The 18,811-nt window shown below is 46.9% G+C and overlaps 1 protein-coding gene across 7 annotated transcripts in view; it reads right to left on the bottom strand.

Annotated features, from left to right (window-relative positions):
* ABCC9 (ATP binding cassette subfamily C member 9) overlaps window positions 1-18,811 on the bottom strand; it is a 195,735-nt gene that overhangs the window by 82,949 nt on the left and 93,975 nt on the right. For all 7 annotated transcript variants that reach the window (XM_068277946.1, XM_068277950.1, XM_068277948.1 and 4 more), the window contains 2 exons: window positions 12,589-12,690; window positions 10,165-10,249 (listed from right to left, as the gene is read on the bottom strand). In XM_068277946.1, coding sequence (XP_068134047.1) covers window positions 10,165-10,249; window positions 12,589-12,690 — 187 coding nt within the window. The remainder of the gene's footprint in view (window positions 1-10,164; window positions 10,250-12,588; window positions 12,691-18,811) is intronic.

Raw genomic sequence — 18,811 nt, 5'->3', positions numbered from 1 at the left:
TTCTTCCATTTTGACCTGTCTGACTCTTTCTTCAAGCAGTTTTGGAACATTGTGTTTGTACCGTGGATCCAGAAGGGTATAAACCCAGTAATTGGTGTTGTCCAGAATGCGCACAATGCGTGGGTCGCGTTCAATGCAGTTTAGCATGAATTGAGCCATGTGTGCCAGAGTCCTACCAGAATCCTCATCATCCTCTTGTGAGCGTTGTGATAGTTGTTGTGATGCATCATAGTCGTCACCTTCCTCCTGGTCTGCTTCTGCTGACCATTCGCGCTGAATTGTGGAAGTCCAACGTGCACCGCTCTGGCCCTCGTCAGTGGTGGCATGAAATTCCTGCTCCAACTCCAGCTGTTCCTCCTCCTCTTCTTCGTCATAGCTGCTGGGGCCAGCGTTCCCTGAGGCGGATGGCCTGATGTTGGTACCATCACGCTGATCGTTTTCTCCTTCAGATTCCCCCAGTTGCATCATGACAGCTGTTTCCTTGATTTTCAACATTGACCTCTTCAGTAAACACAGCAGTGGTATGGTAATGCTGACTGAAGAGTTGTCACTGCTCACAAGCAACGTGGATTGCTCAAAATTTTGGAGGACTTGGCAGAGGTCCAACATGTTGGCCCAATCGGATCCACAGAAGCTTGGCAGCTGTCCGGATGCGCCTCAGTACTGCGCCGTCATGTACTGGACCACTGCACTCTTCTGCTCACAAAAGCGTGCTAGCATGTGCAGCGTAGAATTCCAGCGCGTAGGGACATCACACAGCAAGCGATGGTGGGGGAGATTGAAGCGCTCCTGCATCTTGGCGAGTGCCCCCGAAGCAGTACTGGAATTTCTACAATGTTTGGCCACTCGACGCACCTTCAACAGAAGATCGGCCACGCCTGAGTATGTCCTCAGGAACCGCTGAACTACTAGGTTCATCACGTGCGCCAGGCAAGGGATGTGTGTCAGCTTAGCCAACCTTAAAGCGCGAATGAGATTACTCCCATTATCACACACAACCATGCCCGGTTTCAGGTCCAGCGGTGCCAGCCACAAATCCGTCTGTTCCTTTATTCCCTTCCAAATTTCCTCCCCTGTGTGCTGCTTATCCCCAAGGCAGATCAGCTTCAGCAACGCTTGCTGACGCATGCCAACAGCTGTGCTGCACTGCTTCCACGATCCTACTGCTGCTGGGTTAGCGTTTCCGGATGAGGTACAGCTTTGAGATGCGTTGGAGGAGAAGGAGTCAGAGAGGTAGGTGCTGCTGTTGTTATCCAGTGGGAGGGACGGCGGTGCAGCTGTTTGCGGCGTGGGCAACACCCGCGCCGTAGCAGGTGAGGAATCGCTGCCAGGCTCCACAAGGTTCACCCAGTGCGCGGTAAGGGAGATGTATCGACCCTGTCCGAACGCACTCGTCCAATTGTCAGTGGTGAGGTGAACCTTGCAGGCAACGGCATTCTTCAAGCTTCGGGTTATTTTGCTGACCACGTGCTCATGCAACTCAGGCACTGCAGAGCGCGCAAAGTGGTAGCGGCTGGGAACCACATAACGTGGGATGGCCACTGACATCATGCCCTTGAAGCTGTTTGTCTCCACCACTCGATATGGCAGCATTTCACAGGCCAGAAGCTTGGCTATGCTGGCTGTTACTGCCACGGCCCGGGGGTCATTTGCTGGTAATTTCCTCTTGCGCTCAAACATCTCCGACACAGACAACTGAACCGTAGCGCTGCACACGGAAGGGCTGTTGGTTGTTGTGTTTGATGAACACTGGGAGACCTCAAGAGCACTACTCCGGAAAGTGACAGTGTCAGCGTCGTCTGATGTTTGTGAATGTTGTGAACCACGCAATGGCTGGGCTACTGCTGCTGCTGAGGCGGGTCTGGTGGTGAGTCTGGTGAACCCAAGGGAGGCAGTGTTGCTGGTACCCTGTCCTGCCGCGTTTGCCCACAGAGTGGGATGTTTGGATAGCATGTGGCGGCTCATGCTGGTGGTGGAGAGGTTGTTAATACTTTTCCCAGTGCTCAGGCGGGTCTTGCACACCTTGCAAATCGCCATGGTAACATCCTCAGTGCAGTCTTCAAAGAAAGCCCAGACTTTGGAGCACCTGCCTCCTTGCTGGCGATTTCTGTTTGCTCCTCTTTTGCCTCTCACTTGAACTTCCACGCTTGTGGTGCCTGAAATTGCGCGCCGCCTACCTTGTGGCACAAGGCGAACTCGTGCAGCAGTGGGTTCTTCAACAGACTCATCTGTGCTGCTGCTACGACGGCGATGTTCTCGTTCACAAACAAAATCTGGGTCTATGTCCACATTGTCCATACCCTCCTCTTCCATCTCCTCAAACTCGTCATATGTCATTGTGGGGGGCCGCCGCCGTGGAGTAGAGCTCCCCAGAACAACCTCTGCGCAGCTCACTCCAACGTCGTCTTCCAGATCTTGTCGGCCGACCTCCTGCAATTGCAACCCCTCCTGCCCAACTTGCTCTGGGATTTGGGTTTCCGAGTCCTCCTCGGACTCGCCTTGTATTTCAGTGCGCGGTGCATTTCCCACAGTTAATGGTTGTGAATCCGGGCACAACATTTCTGGCTGTTCCTCCATTGACCTTTGAAAGGTGGAAGTTTGTTGGGCTGGGAATAGCTCCTGCGAATACCCCATTGTGTCCTGAGGTAATTCATCGGACTGGTTATCTGGCAGTTGTGTGCGTGGTGTCACTGCCGGTTGTGTCAGCTTTGTGCCCACTGGCTCCTTGTAACTGGCTGAGGACTCGGACCTCGTGCGTGATGTGCTGGTGCTGCTTAACCCACTGCTGGACGCTTGAGAGGTCATCCAAGTAATTATCTGGTCCTGTTCTTTTGGATCTGTGAGGGTTGTTGTCCTGGACAACATGGGCGGTATTGAGTGGGTTTTCTTGGGTGCTCCCCTGTGGCCTGTACGTGAACCGTCAGGGGAAACACCTCTTCCCTTGCCCCTTCCTCTTTCACCGGATTTCTTCCTCATTTCACTTATCCTTACAGTACACGCTGACTGGCAGCAGTACAGTGGCAGTACAGAAATGCTATACAGTACCACTATTCCCAGCAGCGACACAGAGCACAATGCTATACAGTGGCGGGTGAGCGGTGTACCACTATTCCCAGCAGCGACACAGAGCACAATGCTATACAGTGGCGGGTGAGCGGTGTACTACTGTTCCCAGGCCCAGCAGACACAGAGTGGAAGTAAACACAATGCTATATAGTCTGGCTGAGCGGTGTACACAGAGTGGCAGTACACACAATGCTATATAGTCTGGCTGAGCGGTGTACACAGAGTGGCAGTACACACAATGCTATATAGTCTGGCTGAGCCGTGTACACAGAGTGTCAGTAAACAATGCTATATATAGCGTGGCTGAGCGAGGTACACAGTTGCAGTACACACAATGCTATATAGTCTGGCTGAGCGGTGTACACACAGTGTCAGTAAACAATGGTATATAGTCTGGCTGAGCGGTGTACACAGAGTGTCAGTAAACAATGGTATATAGTCTGGCTGAGCGGTGTACACAGAGTGGCAGTAAACAATGGTATATAGTCTGGCTGAGCGGTGTACACAGAGTGGCAGTACACACAATGCTATATAGTCTGGCTGAGCGGTGTACACAGAGTGGCAGTACACACAATGCTATATAGTCTGGCTGAGCGGTGTACACAGAGTGGCAGTACACACAATGCTATATAGTCTGGCTGAGCGGTGTACACAGAGTGGCAGTACACACAATGCTATATAGTCTGGCTGAGCGGTGTACACAGAGTGGCAGTACACACAATGCTATATAGTCTGGCTGACCCGTGTACACAGAGTGTCAGTAAACAATGCTATATATAGCGTGGCTGAGCGAGGTACACAGTGGCAGTACACACAATGCTATATAGTCAGGCTGAGCCGTGTACACAGAGTGTCAGTAAACAATGGTATATAGTCTGGCTGAGCGGTGTACACAGAGTGTCAGTAAACAATGGTATATAGTCTGGCTGAGCGGTGTACACAGAGTGGCAGTAAACACAATGCTATATATAGCGTGGCTGAGCGAGGTGCACAGTGGCAGTACACACAATGGTATATAGTCAGGCTAAGCCGTGTACACAGAGTGTCAGAAAACACAATGCTATATATAGCGTGGCTGAGCGAGGTGCACAGTGGCAGTACACACAATGCTATATAGTCAGGGTGAGCCGTGTACACAGAGTGTCAGTAAACAATGGTATATAGTCTGGCTGAGCGGTGTACACAGAGTGTCAGTAATCAATGGTATATAGTCTGGCTGAGCGGTGTACACAGAGTGGCAGTAAACACAATGCTATATATAGCGTGGCTGAGCGAGGTGCACAGTGGCAGTACACACAATGCTATATAGTCAGGCTAAGCCGTGTACACAGAGTGTCAGAAAACACAATGCTATATATAGCGCGGCTGAGCGAGGTGCACAGTGGCAGTACACACAATGCTATATAGCCAGGCTAAGCCGTGTACACAGAGTGTCAGAAAACACAATGCTATATATAGCGTGGCTGAGCGAGGTACACAGTGGCAGTAAACAATGCTATATATATAGTGTGGCTGAGCGAGCGGTGTACTACTGTTCCCAGCAGCGACACACAATGACTGGGGGGGGGCCCTGGCTAGCGTGGCTGGAGAGCGAACTACCCTGCCTGCCTACCCAAAGCTAAACCCACAGAGAAATGGCGGAGATATGACGTGGTTCGGGTATTTATTTACCCGAACCACGTGACCGTTCGGCCAATCAGAGCGCGTTCGGGCCCGAACCACGTGACCCGTTCGGCCAATCACAGCGCTAGCCGAACGTTCGGCCATGCGCTCTTAGTTCGGCCATGTGGCCGAACGGTTTGGCCGAGCATCGTCAGGTGTTCGGCCGAACTCAAACATCACCCGGACAGGGTGATGTTCTGCAGAACCCGAACAGTGGCGAACACTGTTCGCCCAACACTACTCCCCGCCACCACAGATCTCTTCTGTCAGCGGAGTTTCGTAACTCGGTCAGGAGCAGTTTTCATTGGCTTCTGACCTCCTGATCACTGTGAGCCAATCACAGTGATCGGGATATAAAAAAATGAAGAAGAAAAAAGCCTCTGGTTCCTAAAGTGTACTGTACTAGAGATGGTACACTAGGTTTAATTTATACTTACCCGGGGCTTCCTCCAGCCCCATGAGCAGCCCTGAGTCCCTCACCATCCTCCGTTTGTTCTGGCGCTACGACTGCCAGAAATCCGGTCAGTTGCCGCCAGTCGAGGTCTTCTGCGTGCGCGCAACCCTGCCACATTCATGTCCCCTGGAGCCTTCTGCATCTGCGCAGGCAAAAAACGCTCGAGGATGGGTGCGTGACGAGGGGTCTGTGCGTGGCCTAGCCACGCATGCGCAGAAGGCCACAACTGCCCGGATTACCGGGAGTCATAGCGGCTTAACATAGGGGCCGAGGAAGACGGCAAGGGACTCACGCTGCTCATGGGACTGGAGGAAGCCCCGGGTAAGTATAAATAAATGCTAGTGAACCATTTCTTGTACACTTTAAAGAGGAGCTGTTAGGTATAGGGTCTCAGAGAAAATAAACACATATATCAGTAGCTAAATACTGGCTGTACTTACATTACATATGCATTTCACTGTCCACGTTTGTACTTCACAGAATTTTCTCCTATGAAGCCAAATGTGTCGTCATGTCCTGCCTGCTTCCTGATCACAGAAAAGCTCGTACTGAATAACACTAGTGTGCAGTGAATATTAATTAGCCAGGTGGCTAGGAACAATAGCGGACTCCTGCAGTGTACTGTGCCCAGAGATTTTTCAGTGCTATGCGCTGGACTGAGTAACAAGCTGCTGAAACTTGATCCTGTAACTTCTCATTAGCAGCCGAGGGGAGGGCCCCAGAATGCTTTGCAGTATGGTATGCGGCTTGCGTCCTCTTAAGAGCTTGGGTCTAACAGCTTTGCTGATAAGCACACATCAAATGTAAGAGAGATTTTTAACTACAGTATGCCTTTTTGGCTTCCTTCTAAACTGTTTAACACAGGAGAATAGAGGTTTAAATTAGCTTCTGCAGCCTGACAGTTACTCTTTAAAGAGACCAGAGGTTCTCATCCTAAATGAGTTAAACAATACCAGTCTCTGCCATCTTGCTGATCTTATGCCATACACACCACGCCATTGTTGGATTTTTTTTTAATCATTTTTAATGAAAATTTAATGGTGTAGGTTAGATTGTCAATTTCTTAAAGAGGAACTCCAGTGAAAATAATGTAATAAAAAAGTGCTTCATTTTTACAATAATAATGAATAAATTATTTAGTCAGTGCTTGCCCATTGTAAAAACTTTCCTCTCCCTGATTTACATTCTGACATGTATCACATGCGGACATTTTTACTGCTGGAAGGTGATGTCAGTGGAAGGAGATGCTGCTTGCTTTTTTGACAGCTGGAAACAACTATTTCCCACAATGCAATGAGGTTCACCAACAGGAAACTTTCAGGACCATGGTCCTGACATCACACTGTGGGAGGGGTTTCACCACAATATCAGCCATACAGACCCCCCTGATGATCTGTTTGAGAATAGGAAAATATTTCTTATGAGAAAGGGGGAATCAGATACTGATTGAGATGAAGTTCAGTTCTTGGTTACGGTTTCTCTTTAAAGGGATACTTTACCCTAAGAAAAGCAGTTTAACTTACCTGGGGCTTCTTGCAGCTCCCCTGCAGTCATCCTGTGCCCACGCCGTCCTTCTGCAACCCTACAGGCAACCTCCTCAAAGCTGTCCGGTCATGGCTGGCCAGAGGCTACTGCACATGTACCCTGATCTCCCTCGCCATCATCGAGAGCGCTTTGCGCATGCCCTGTAGTGATTTTCCCGCTCTACACATGTGCAGAATGATGCAGTGTGCAGGGACGCGACAAGGAGGTCTCTGCTGTTGGCGGGAGGGTCGCGGAAGGATGGGGCGGGTACAGGATGACTTCGGGGGGCTGCAAGAAGCCCAGGTAAGTTAAGCTGGGTTTTTTTTAGGCTTTAGATTTAATATATATACTCAAGGATTTTCTCAGAGTTTTAAATCATTTGGGGAAAAATTGAACACATGTATGGTACACATTGGTCAGATTTTTAAAACCTTACAATTAATCAAAAAAGTTATTGTAATCCTTGAATTGAAAAGAAACTTAAAGGGGAACTGAAGTAAGAGGTATACGGAGGCTGTCATATTTATTTCCTTTTAAGCAATACCAGTTGCCTGGCAGCCCTGCTGATCCTCTGCCTCTAATACTATTAGCCATAGCCCCTGAACAAGCATGCAGCAGATCAGGTGTTTCAGACTTTAAAGTCAGATCTGACAAGACTAGCTGCATGCTTGTTTCTGGTGTTATTCAGATATTACTGCAGAGAAATAGACCAGCAGGGCTGCCAGGCAACTGGTATTGATTAAAAGGAAATAAATATGGCAGCCTCTGTATACCTCTTACTTCAGTTCCCCTTTAAAACAATTGTATTAAGGATCCAAGTGGTCCGAAACGTGTCAATAAATATAAGATACATAGCATATGTATTGTTATGTCCACGTTTTGATTTCAGTGGATTTTATATAGTAAATAAAGAGAATTCTTTTTCCTGGCATTTGCCATCTTGGTTCCCTCTGACTGAAGCCAATCCTGATGTAATTTCCTCCCTTACTCTTACTTTTGTTTCCTTCTAGAATCTGCATTGTCATAGCTAGCTTGCTTTGTAAACATGTATGCCCAGCAAGATCAGATTTAAGCCTCATGTCCCACTGAACTGCCCCAGCCAATCAGTGAGGAGCAGGAATGTGAAAGGGGTGATGACATGCTTCTTTCTCGATGGAAATGTAAAAAATAGCGCCAGGCTGACTGAGATAAGATTTATAACAGCAGAAACTTTTTTGATTAGATTGTAATGCTTGCAATGCAGGGTGAGGCTCCAGGCTGCATAATGAACACAGAGCAGAGGGTAAATGGAATTTGACTTTGTGGCTTACAGTTTCTCTTTAGTATTGGGGATATTGCTGAGTGCTGCCTACGCACTGCAATATTACAGGTGGTTTATACATCAGGCCAAATTTTTTCAGTGGCAACAAGTTTCCAAAATTCCAGTGTCTCTTTAGTCATTTGTCTCATTGCCTCCAACCCCTGACTTACAGCTTTGGTTCACAAAGGAATGGGCGGGACCATACTGCATCTGGAAGTAGAAAACCCCGCCCCTCTCATTAGAATCAATCTGACCATTTTCCAACAGGCAGCCAGACAAATGTCAGTTAGGGGAGTGTTAACCCTTCTGCACCTGGTAACTTTTGAAAGATAAAATATTGTTTACGTGGTAAACATTACAAGTTTAATGAAGCTTTGGGGCGTTCTACTTTAGGCCGGTTTCACCCTGGGGATTGGCAGCAGCGGTGCAGCCCAGGGGTCGCACCTCAACGCCAAAACCAGACCTTTAGTACGCGGTAATCCACGTCTGGCAGCGGCCAAGCAGGATGTGACACTCACTTCCTGTGATCGAAGTGCTCACGTGCGCGGAAGTGTATTGCTAGAAAATACCATCCCAGTGTGAAAGGTGTCTTAATCATTATATAAGGAGCAGATATGCATACAGCGGTGACCTCACACATCACTATTCCACCCTAAGTAAATAACTGAGGCCTCCCAAATTTCCATTTTCGTGCCAAGACCTATTTATTAATATCATATTGCCTATCAGTCAGCAGTGAGGAGACAGATGTATGGTTGCTTCACAGGCAGCTGTTTGCCCATCTGCTGCCACTCTGTCTGAGGGACTCAGTACCCACACATCAATTTATTTTGTTGTTACTTTTCTAAGTTGTTTAATCTGTTACGGACACAGCTGATTGAAATCTACGCTCTGTTTGGAGCCTCTTATTGCTTCCAGGGCGTATACGTTTGGATTGGCCCAGGAGCTGCTCTGTTTGGAGCCGCTTATTGCTGCCAGGCGTAGAAGTTTCGAATGGCCCAGAAGATGCTGACAAGCTTCTACACCGCCACCATTGAATCTGTCCTCTGTTCCTCCATCCTGGTCTGGTATGCTGGCTCCTCCGCCAGGGACAGATTCAAACAACATACGGTCGTAAGATCAGCGGAGCAGATAATCAGGAGAACCATCCCCTCACTTGAACTCCTTCACAACTCCAGACTGCGCTCCAGAGCATTGAGGATTGCCAACGACCTCTCACACCCTGGTCACAGCTTCTTTAGTTGGGTACCATCAGGCCGTAGATTTCAGACCATCTCCACCAGAACTTCTTTTTGAGCGCAATTCGATTCAAATCGCAGAACCCTAAGGTTGCTACTGTAAAAAAGGAATCGCGGAAAGTATTTCGCATTTTCACATTTCGTTTTGTGAAGCGCAATCGCTTTCTGGATCGATTTTAAGTGAGTTTAAGCTTTAATGTTTAAACATAAATGCATAATCGCAACCACAATTGATGAAAAATCGCAATCGCTTACGTTTGAGCTAGGCCGATTGCTAGTGGAAAAGAGCCTGAGGCCCCTTCAAGATCCAGAGGCTTCCTCCTCCTGAGGTAAGTATTGTTTTTTTTTCCCATATGGACCTCACAGGTTTACTATGCGGGCCGACCAGAAATGTTTATTTTCTGATTTAAAAGAAAAACAAAACTAAACTACAATTTTAGCACTTAAAGAGAAACTCCGACCAAGAATTGAACTTTATCCCATTCAGTAGCTGATACCCCCTTTTACATGAGAAATCTATTCCTTTTCACATACAGACCATCAGGGGGCGCTGTATGACTAATATTGTGGTGAAACCACTCCCAAAAAGAAATTCTGAGTACGTACTCTTGGCAGTTTCCTGTCTGTGAACTTTGTTGCATTGTGGGAAATAGCTGTTTACAGCTGTTTCCAACTGCCAAAACAGCAAACAGCAGCTACATCACCTGCCAACAGTAAGAATGTCACCATGTAATAAATGTCAGAATGTAAATCAGGGAGAGGAAAGATTTTACAATGGGCAAACACTGACTAAATAATTTATACATAATTATTGTAAAAATGAAGCACTTTTTTATTACATTATTTTCACTGGAGTTCCGCTTTAAACTAATAATAAGTCAAACCTAAGAAAGCATGCTGAATGAAGGCTGATGTGTTACCCTTTCTCCAATCTCTGTCTGATCCCCGAACGGCAGCAGGTCGATGTCCGGCTGGAGTGAGCAGGCGTCCGTCACGGCTTTATACCTGCAGGATATTCAAGTGTGGATGACAAACGCACAGTCACTGCAGTGTCATTCCAAGCAGCACATTACTGTGTTAGTGTACTTATGTACAGTGTGTATAGAGTGTGTTAGTCTATTGATATAAGTGTATATCTATCAGTTATATACGCATCAGTGTGTGCAACTGTATACAGTATTCCACGTATCAATCCCTGTCTGTTGTCTGTGAGTGTGTGTACAGGTAGTCCCTGACATACGAACACCCAGCTTACGAACGACCTGCCAATGCAAAAGGCCTAAATGTGAAATTTGATTCCGTGGGAACAAGGGACATTTTTTTTTCAAAAGGATCCTGTGGTTTTTGTTTTTTTTTAATCAATTTAAAAAAATTCAAAGAAAGGTTTTTAAACCAGTAAAATTACATTTTGCTGCTTTACAGAAGGACAGAGATGACACAGTGTGGGGACAGAGGTGGCACAGAGGGGAACACTGTAGGCACAAGGGGACAGAGGTAACACAGAGGGGAACACTGGAGGCACATGGGGCACAAAGTAGGTACGGGGACAGAGATGACACAGTGGGGGGACAGAAGGGGACACTGAAGGCACAGAGGAGGTACAGGGGACAGAGATGACATAGTGGGGGGACAGAGGGAGACACTGAAGGAACAAGGGAACAGAGGTAACACAGAGTGGGACAATGGAGCCACAGAGGAGGTATGGGGACAGATATGACACAGTGGGGGGACGCTGAAGGCACAAGGGAACAGAGGTGACACAGAGGGGGACACTGGAGGCCCAGGGGGTGAAGAGGAGGTACAGGGACAGATATGACATAGTGGGGGGACAGAAGTGGACACTAAAGACACAAGGGAACAGAGGTAACACAGAGGGGGACACTGGAGGCACGGGGTGCAGAGGAGGTATGGGGACATAGATGACAGTGTGGAAAGACAGAGGGGAAAAATGAAGGCACAAGAGAACAGAGGTAACACAGAGGGGGACACTGGAGGCGCAGAGGAGGTACGGGGGACAGAGATGACACAGTGGGGTGACAGAGGGGGACATTGAAGGCACAAGGGAACAGAGGTAACACAGAGGGGGAAGCTGGAGGCACAGGGGAACAGAGAAGGTATGGGAACAGAGATGACACAGTGGGGGGACATAGGTGGCACAGAGAGGGACATTGAATGCATGGGGAAACAGAGGGACACTGGAGGCACGGGGGGTATACAAGAGGTACAGGGGACAGAGATAGAACAGTGTTTTGACTTATGGCTAGATTCAGGTTAAGAATGAACATACAGTCGTATCTCATTCGTTAACCAGGGACTACCTGTAGATCATCATGCCACCAGGTGACTGATGCAGGAAGCAGCAAATCAGCGCACAGCAATTTTATCGCTACTAATGCCAGAGGAGCATAACTTGTTACCCTAGTAGTGCACACTTACACGTGTTACTGGGGTACCGTGTGCATTGCAACCACGTTAACGCACGTTGCTTCCCAGGGGTTAGTATCAGTAAATTTGCCTTGCAATGACTGTGAATGCCAAATTTACTGCTGCTTCATGCTTTAGGCCCCATGTGTGTCCTTCTGCATACATGAAATGAAGGCATCTGGAAAAAATGGCGCAGGGATTGCCGCTAGTAGAATATCACTACAATTAATTATATTCTACTGCTGGATTCCATAGTAAAATATCGGTAATGTTAAGCGATATTTTACTATAGCTAAACCTAACCCTACTCTCACACAGAACCCTCCCTCTACTGATGCCTAACCTTAGGACCCCCCCAGGTGGTGCCTAACCCTAGGACCCCCCGGTTGTTCCTAACCCTGAGACCCCCCGGTGCCTAAACCTAAGATGGTGACTAAAACTAAGACCCCCCTGGTGGTGACTAAAACTAAGACCCCCCCTGTTGCCTAACCCTATGACCTCTCCCCTGTGGTGCCCAACCCTAACCCCATCCCACCCGAGTGTGCCTAAACCTACCCCCCCCCCCAACATTAACAACTCCAAATGCATCAGGTAAGTTAAATTTAATGCCCTGAGGCACCTGATTAATGGCAATGACAGTACATTTCGATACCCAATAGCATTGTGGGCGCCGGGATTTGCGGAAATCCTAATTGTGGCATTGCATAGTGGGCGTGCTGCACCTGCGATGCCATTGAGCGCCGAAATTTTGTGTCATTGTCTCTATTCAGGCGCCTCTCGGCACCAAAATTTACTTTCCATGATGCATATGGTGGCCTTTATAAAAGAACTGGCCCACAGAAAATCATGGCAGTCATTGTCCCGTCTATTTTCAGTTAGTCAGTCACAGCGCAGGGCAGCTAGTCCCGCTGTACACACACCTCTGCTTGTTAAAGGGGCTCCCGAATGTGATGTTCTCTTCCACAGTGGCATTGAGCAGCCAGGGCTTCTGTCCAGCGTAGGCCACACTGTTCCTGTTCTTGCTGTGAAGAGAAGATGAGGAGCAGCTGTTAGAGGAGGGGAATGCCAGGAACATGGCAGAAGTACAGGGGGGCAGGTAAGAGAGAGGGGTGGCAGAGGGTCCACTCAAGGCCGGTGCTTCCATCGAGGCAAAGGGGGCAATTGCTCCAGGGCCCCAGAGTCCCCCAAGGTGCCCCTCCTCCCCTCCAGTTATGGTGACCCATGAGAGTGGCGATGCTGTCTGTTTACTGCATAGGAAAAAGAGGAGGTGAATAATGGAGACCTCAAAAATGCTTTTTAGTAGCTTATGATGGACAGCGAATGATATGTGTGACAAAGGGGGGAGGGGGGATTATATCGGGCCTGGCATCCAGCTCAGGGGTCCTGAGGATGATTTGGTTGGACTGGGGGCATCAGGCCCCCCCCCCCGTCACTTTTGCCCATGGACCCCATTTTAGCTAGAATTGGCCCTGTGTCCACTGTCACCATGGGGGACAAGTGACATCTCCCCATAAGGTCATACTTCTATTCCATGTGAATGTCTTGGGGCTCAGTAATGTGGTCTGACAAGTGAGGGGCCATTTCCTGCCTCCCTGTTCTGGCATCAGTGAAGCACAAAGGGTATTCCTTGAAGGTTTGGATCTACGTTTCCACAAGTGGGATTCATGATTGGTGAAAATGAATGCCACCCTCACTGCTAAGCACTGGCAGATTCTTAGTCGCAATACAAGATCATTGAGGAAGTGTCTCATCACTCCTAACTTCATTCAGCAGCAAGACAATGTCCTCAATAACATGGCCTAAATCATGAAAAAAATGTTCTGCAAGGGAGGGAAAAACAAGGAATCCATGCAGCACATGGTATGGTCCACAAAGAGCCCTGGTCTCACAACACATAGTACAGCCCCTGTGGACTCCTGATCTCACAACAGATAGTACAGCCCATGCGGGGCCTTGATGTCATAACATATAGTACAGCCCCTGCACAGTCCTAATCTCACAAAAGGTAGTACAACCCCTGCAGAGTCCTGATCTTGCAAAAGATAGTACAGCCCAAGCAGAGTCCTGATCTCACAACGGATAGTACAGACCCTGCACAGTCCTAATCTCTCATCAGATAGTACAGCCCCTGCTTAGTCCTGATCTAACAACGGATAGTACAACCCCTGCAGAATCCTGATCTCACAACAGATAGTACAGCCCCTACAGAGTCCTAAACTCACAATAGATAGTAAAGCCCCTGCAGAGTCTTGATCTCACAACAGACAGTACAACCACCGCAGAGTCCTAATCTCTCAAAAGTTAGTACAGCCCCTGCAGAGTCCTAATCTTAAAGCAGATAGTACAGCCCCTGCAGAGTCCTGATCTCACATCAGATAATATAGCCCCTGCAGAGTCCTGATCTCACAAAAGATAGTACAGCCCCTGCAGAGTCCTGATCTCACAAAAGATAGTACAGCCCCTGCAGAGTCCTGATCTCACATCAGATAGTATAGCTCCTGCAAAGGCATAGTCTCACAACAGATAGTACAGCCACTGCGGAGTACTGATCTCACAACAGACAGTACAGCCACTGCAGAGTCCTGATCTCACAACAAATAGTACAGCCACTGCAGAGTCCTGATCTCACAAAAAATAGTACAGCCCCTGCAGAGTCCTGATCTCACAACAAATAGTACAGCCCCTGCAGAATACTGATCTCACAACAGAGAGTACAGTCCCTGCAGAGTCCTGATTTATATGCTGCATCCAGAGGGAGGTAAAGAGTTCTGGTTATACGCTGCACCCTGGAACAGGTGAACATGCATGCCAGGCTAACACTCAACCCAGAAAGAGATAAAGGGCAGCCTATAGGTAGTCTGCCTTGACAATGTTCTGCAGCTCACTATGGGCTTGATTCACTAAAGCGTGCAAAGTGTTAGCACACCAGTGAAAAGCCACTTTGCACATGCTAACATGCTTTGCACGTGCTTACTAGGGTGCTAAGTAGTTAGCACGTGCAAACTACTTAGCACCGTAGTTAGCACGTGCAAACTACTTAGCACCGTAGTTAGCACGTGCAAACTACTTAGCACCCTAGTTAGCACGTGCAAACTACTTAGCACCCTAGTAAGCATGTGCAAAGCTTTTAGGCGTGATAACTGAGTTATCACGCTTTTGTGTATCAAGCCCTATGCTATGTCTATAGCTCACCATGTCTACAGAGATGTGTCTAATCCATATCTCTAGTTTCAGCTTCTTTTAGAAACAGGTCATTTTGAAGACTTGTTGGGAGTCTGATCCAGGAGAACGTTATGTGTTTTTGATTGTTTGAGGATAAAAGCCTCATGTCTATGGCCAGCTAATACAGTAGCTGCAGCAAACAGTGATGCTATTTATGTTTTGCTTTGTCTGCTGCACTTTCTAGAAACTTTAATAATTTATTAAAACAATGCATGTCATTATTTATTACGGCGTATTTGCAAAAAGTGCCTCAGACTCTTCACAACACTGAACATCCCAGACATATGTAAATAAAGCACTGAGTATTATTGAGAGGCATATCTGCCCTGGGTGACTCGATATTGTCATTCCAGATGGAGTTCCAACATAAAAACTGCAAACAAAAACTTAAGAAGAGAGAGATCTGGAAACATCATGCAAGTAGATAAGCGGGAGAGAAACTTATTCATATGAATGGGAGACAATGATGGGAATCTAAAAATACGATGAAAGGTGTTATAGACAGCTCTGGTGTTAAAATATTAGTGTGATCATAAAATGTTAGCGTACTCATACTAAGGGCCCTTTCCCACTATACCCATTGCAGTGCAACGGACAATATATTTGCATGAAATATGATGCAGTTATATGTCAATGGCGCTTTCACAGTGGCGTGTTTGCGATAAGGTGTGACCCACGAAAAAGCCCCTATAGAACTAGTGCAATACTACGCGCAAGGGTAATTACTTCTCCCTCTGAGGGCTAATTCACGATTGCATTTGGCTCGGCGATCGTGATTTGCAGGCAAAATCTTGCGATTCAGCGCAATTTGCGCTTGTGATTCCCGTTCAATAAAATGAGAATCACAGCGCAAAACGCTGCATGCAATGCATTTGCGAATGATCAAAATCGCAAACGCTGCAGTGTGAATGTATCTATAGGGATACATTAGTAGCAGTCCTTTGCTGATAGCCGGCGATCAGCAAAGCACTGAAAAATCACCAAGTGTGAACCAGCCCTAAGTTGCTATGGAGAGGGAATAGAATTTAATGCCGCCAGGGATTTCAGCGGCAGCAGGGTGAGCCATCCATCAGCTCACCCTGCACCCATCTCACGGCAGTGCGTATATACATACATATATATATATATATATATATATATATATATATATATATACATACATATATATATATATATATATATATACATATATATACATATATATATATATATATATATATATATATATACATATATATACATATATATATATATATATATATATATATATATATATATACATATATATACATATATATATATATATATATATACATATATATACATACATACATACGTGCGACCCAATCCTTCAGGATAACGCACTGCAGTGCATAGCTGGGCAATGCACAAAGTACTGAGTGCGGGGCAAGCATAAGTCTATGGACTATATGCTTCACTCTTTGGGGTTGACTCACTAAAGAACATTAATCTTAACGTGTGCAAAGATCACCAACGTTTACGCAATTTGCATAGCAAATTACGCATATGACATATATTATATACACGCACCACTTACATTGCTTGAGTTACATGCAAAGTAAGAAGCGCATGTACATAGCGCATTATGCAATTTGCATAACTTGCTACGCAGTCAGTAATCCTAATCTGCGCTAATTGCACATGTTCAGATTAATGTTTTTTAGTAAATCAACCCCCATGTGTTCCATCCCATCAAAACCGTGAGATGCAACTTTGGATCATCATTGCGCTGCAATCCTATATTTCTGGATGCGCAACACAATGGATATAGCGTGAAAGTAGCCTTCAGGCCTCTTGCACACTGAACACGATTTCGATTCAGATTCCGCTTTTTAATCAGTTTTTACATCCGATTCAGATTCTGATTTGCAGTTTGCTCCCTGCACACTGCAAATCGGAATCTGAATCGGATGTACAAACTGATTAAAAAGCGGAATCTGAATCGGAATCGCGTGCAGTGTGCAAGAGGCCTAAATGTGCTTACAAAAAACATGAAAAAACAGGATCATGTAACATTCCTCCTGCATAGTGTCAGATAAAAGCTGTAATACTGTATAGTGTAATACATTTTAGACCTGGCCATTGCGTTTGTGGTGCAATGCTCCGCCCCCATCGCATTGCAACGTACAAAACCTCATTTATATGACCCTATAGCAGAGTGTGCCATCAAGGTCATATGCATAGCATAACCCCCCACATGTCCTCACCGCCCCTCGCCAGTAGTGCTGGCTCTGATTCTCTGTTCAGTTTCCCATATATGCTCTGGGAGAGCAAAGTGCACAAGCATGCAATCATTGTCTAAGGCTAGGTTCACACACACAGTCACGGATCAGTTTGGGGTCCAAGGTTGTACAGAGGCGTGACTAGCCTGGAGGGGGGCATCGCTACTATGGAGGGAGAGGGAGGAACAACAAGCAGCAGGAGGGGTAAGAAGGGAGGACAATAGTGTAGGGCAGCGTTCAGCCAAAATGATAAGGCAAAATAACATGCTTCCTTTAGCTGTGTAAGTATTCCAGACCAGAGCTGGATCATTCACAAGGCAACTTAGGCAATTGCCTCGGACCTGGTGACAGATTAGGGGCCTAATTGATGCCAGCACCCTACAAATCTTACTAAAAAAGCCAGGTGGCAATTAAAGGTGGGTCCAAAATTGCTACTTGCCTAGGGCCCCCTTTCCCCGTTAATCCGCCTCTGTCCAAGACTCCTAGGGCTTGATTCACAAAGCGGCGTTAACTGTTTAGCACGGGTGCGCAAAGTGCCGCGATTCACATGACCGCGGACTTTTGCGCTAGCAAATTCCTGAGATTCGCGCGAATTGCGGCAATTTGCGCGCGCAAAAGTCCACGATCGCGTGAATCGTGTCACTTTGCGCGCGCAAAAGTCCGCGAACGCCACTTCACGTGCTAACTGTTCAGCACACTCGTGCTAAACAGTTAGCGCTGCTTTGTGAATCAAACCCCTAGAGGCTAGTTCCCTGTTGGCTGTGTAAGATGTTGGTTTATGGTCTTCACACATTCAATGACAGGTCCCACCTTATCATGTAGACACATAGGGCTTGATTCACAAAGCGGTGCTAACCTACTTAGCACGCCTAAAGTAGTTTAGGCGTGATAACCTTTGCACTAGTAGGTTAGCACCATTTTCAGGAATAAAACTCGCGCGCAAAGTCCGGTGCGCGCAGAAAGTTGCATAGGGTTTAATGGGTGCACTTTATGCGCACTAAACTTTGCGCGCGGAAATTTCGTGCGAGTTTGTTTTTATCACACCTAAACTGAGTTTAGGCGTGATAAAGGGCTTTTCACCAGCGTGCTAACAGTTTTCACCGCTTTGTGAATCAAGCCCTTAGGTTGTACGGTAATATTGGGAAATGTAGCCCAGTAGCTATTGTCCTTCTTACTTCATGGGTCACATGATCACACCTGAATGACTCGCCCAACAGCTGCAGCCATAAAGACGGCTGCATGCAAGTTACAAGAACATTTGGCCCAAAAATGCTATTCTGTCTACAATGTTCATATTCACTAATTACCCTAATTGCTTTGAAAATTGCTTATGTTTAAAGGACAACTGAAGCGAGAGGGATGCGAAGGCTGCTATATTTACTTCCTTTTAAGCAATACCAGCTGCCTGGCTGTCCTGCTGATCCTCTGCCTCTAATACTTTCAGCCATAGACCCGGAACAAGCATGCAGCAGATCAGCTGTTTCTGACATTATTGTCAAATCTGACTTGCTGAATGCTTGTTTCAGGTGTGTGATTCAGACACTACTGCAGCCAAATAGATCATTAGGATGCCAGGCAACTGGTAATGTTTAAAAGGAAATAAATAAGGCAGCCTCCATATGGCTCTCACTGCAGTTGTCCTTTAAATTTGAGTTTAGGATTTCTGCCTCTGAAACTA

The sequence above is a fragment of the Hyperolius riggenbachi genome, chromosome 3, assembly GCF_040937935.1.
Source record: "Hyperolius riggenbachi isolate aHypRig1 chromosome 3, aHypRig1.pri, whole genome shotgun sequence".
NCBI lineage: Eukaryota > Metazoa > Chordata > Amphibia > Anura > Hyperoliidae > Hyperolius > Hyperolius riggenbachi.
The sequence above is the reverse complement of the archived record's forward strand: the minus strand, read 5'-3'. Positions and strand labels throughout refer to the sequence as shown.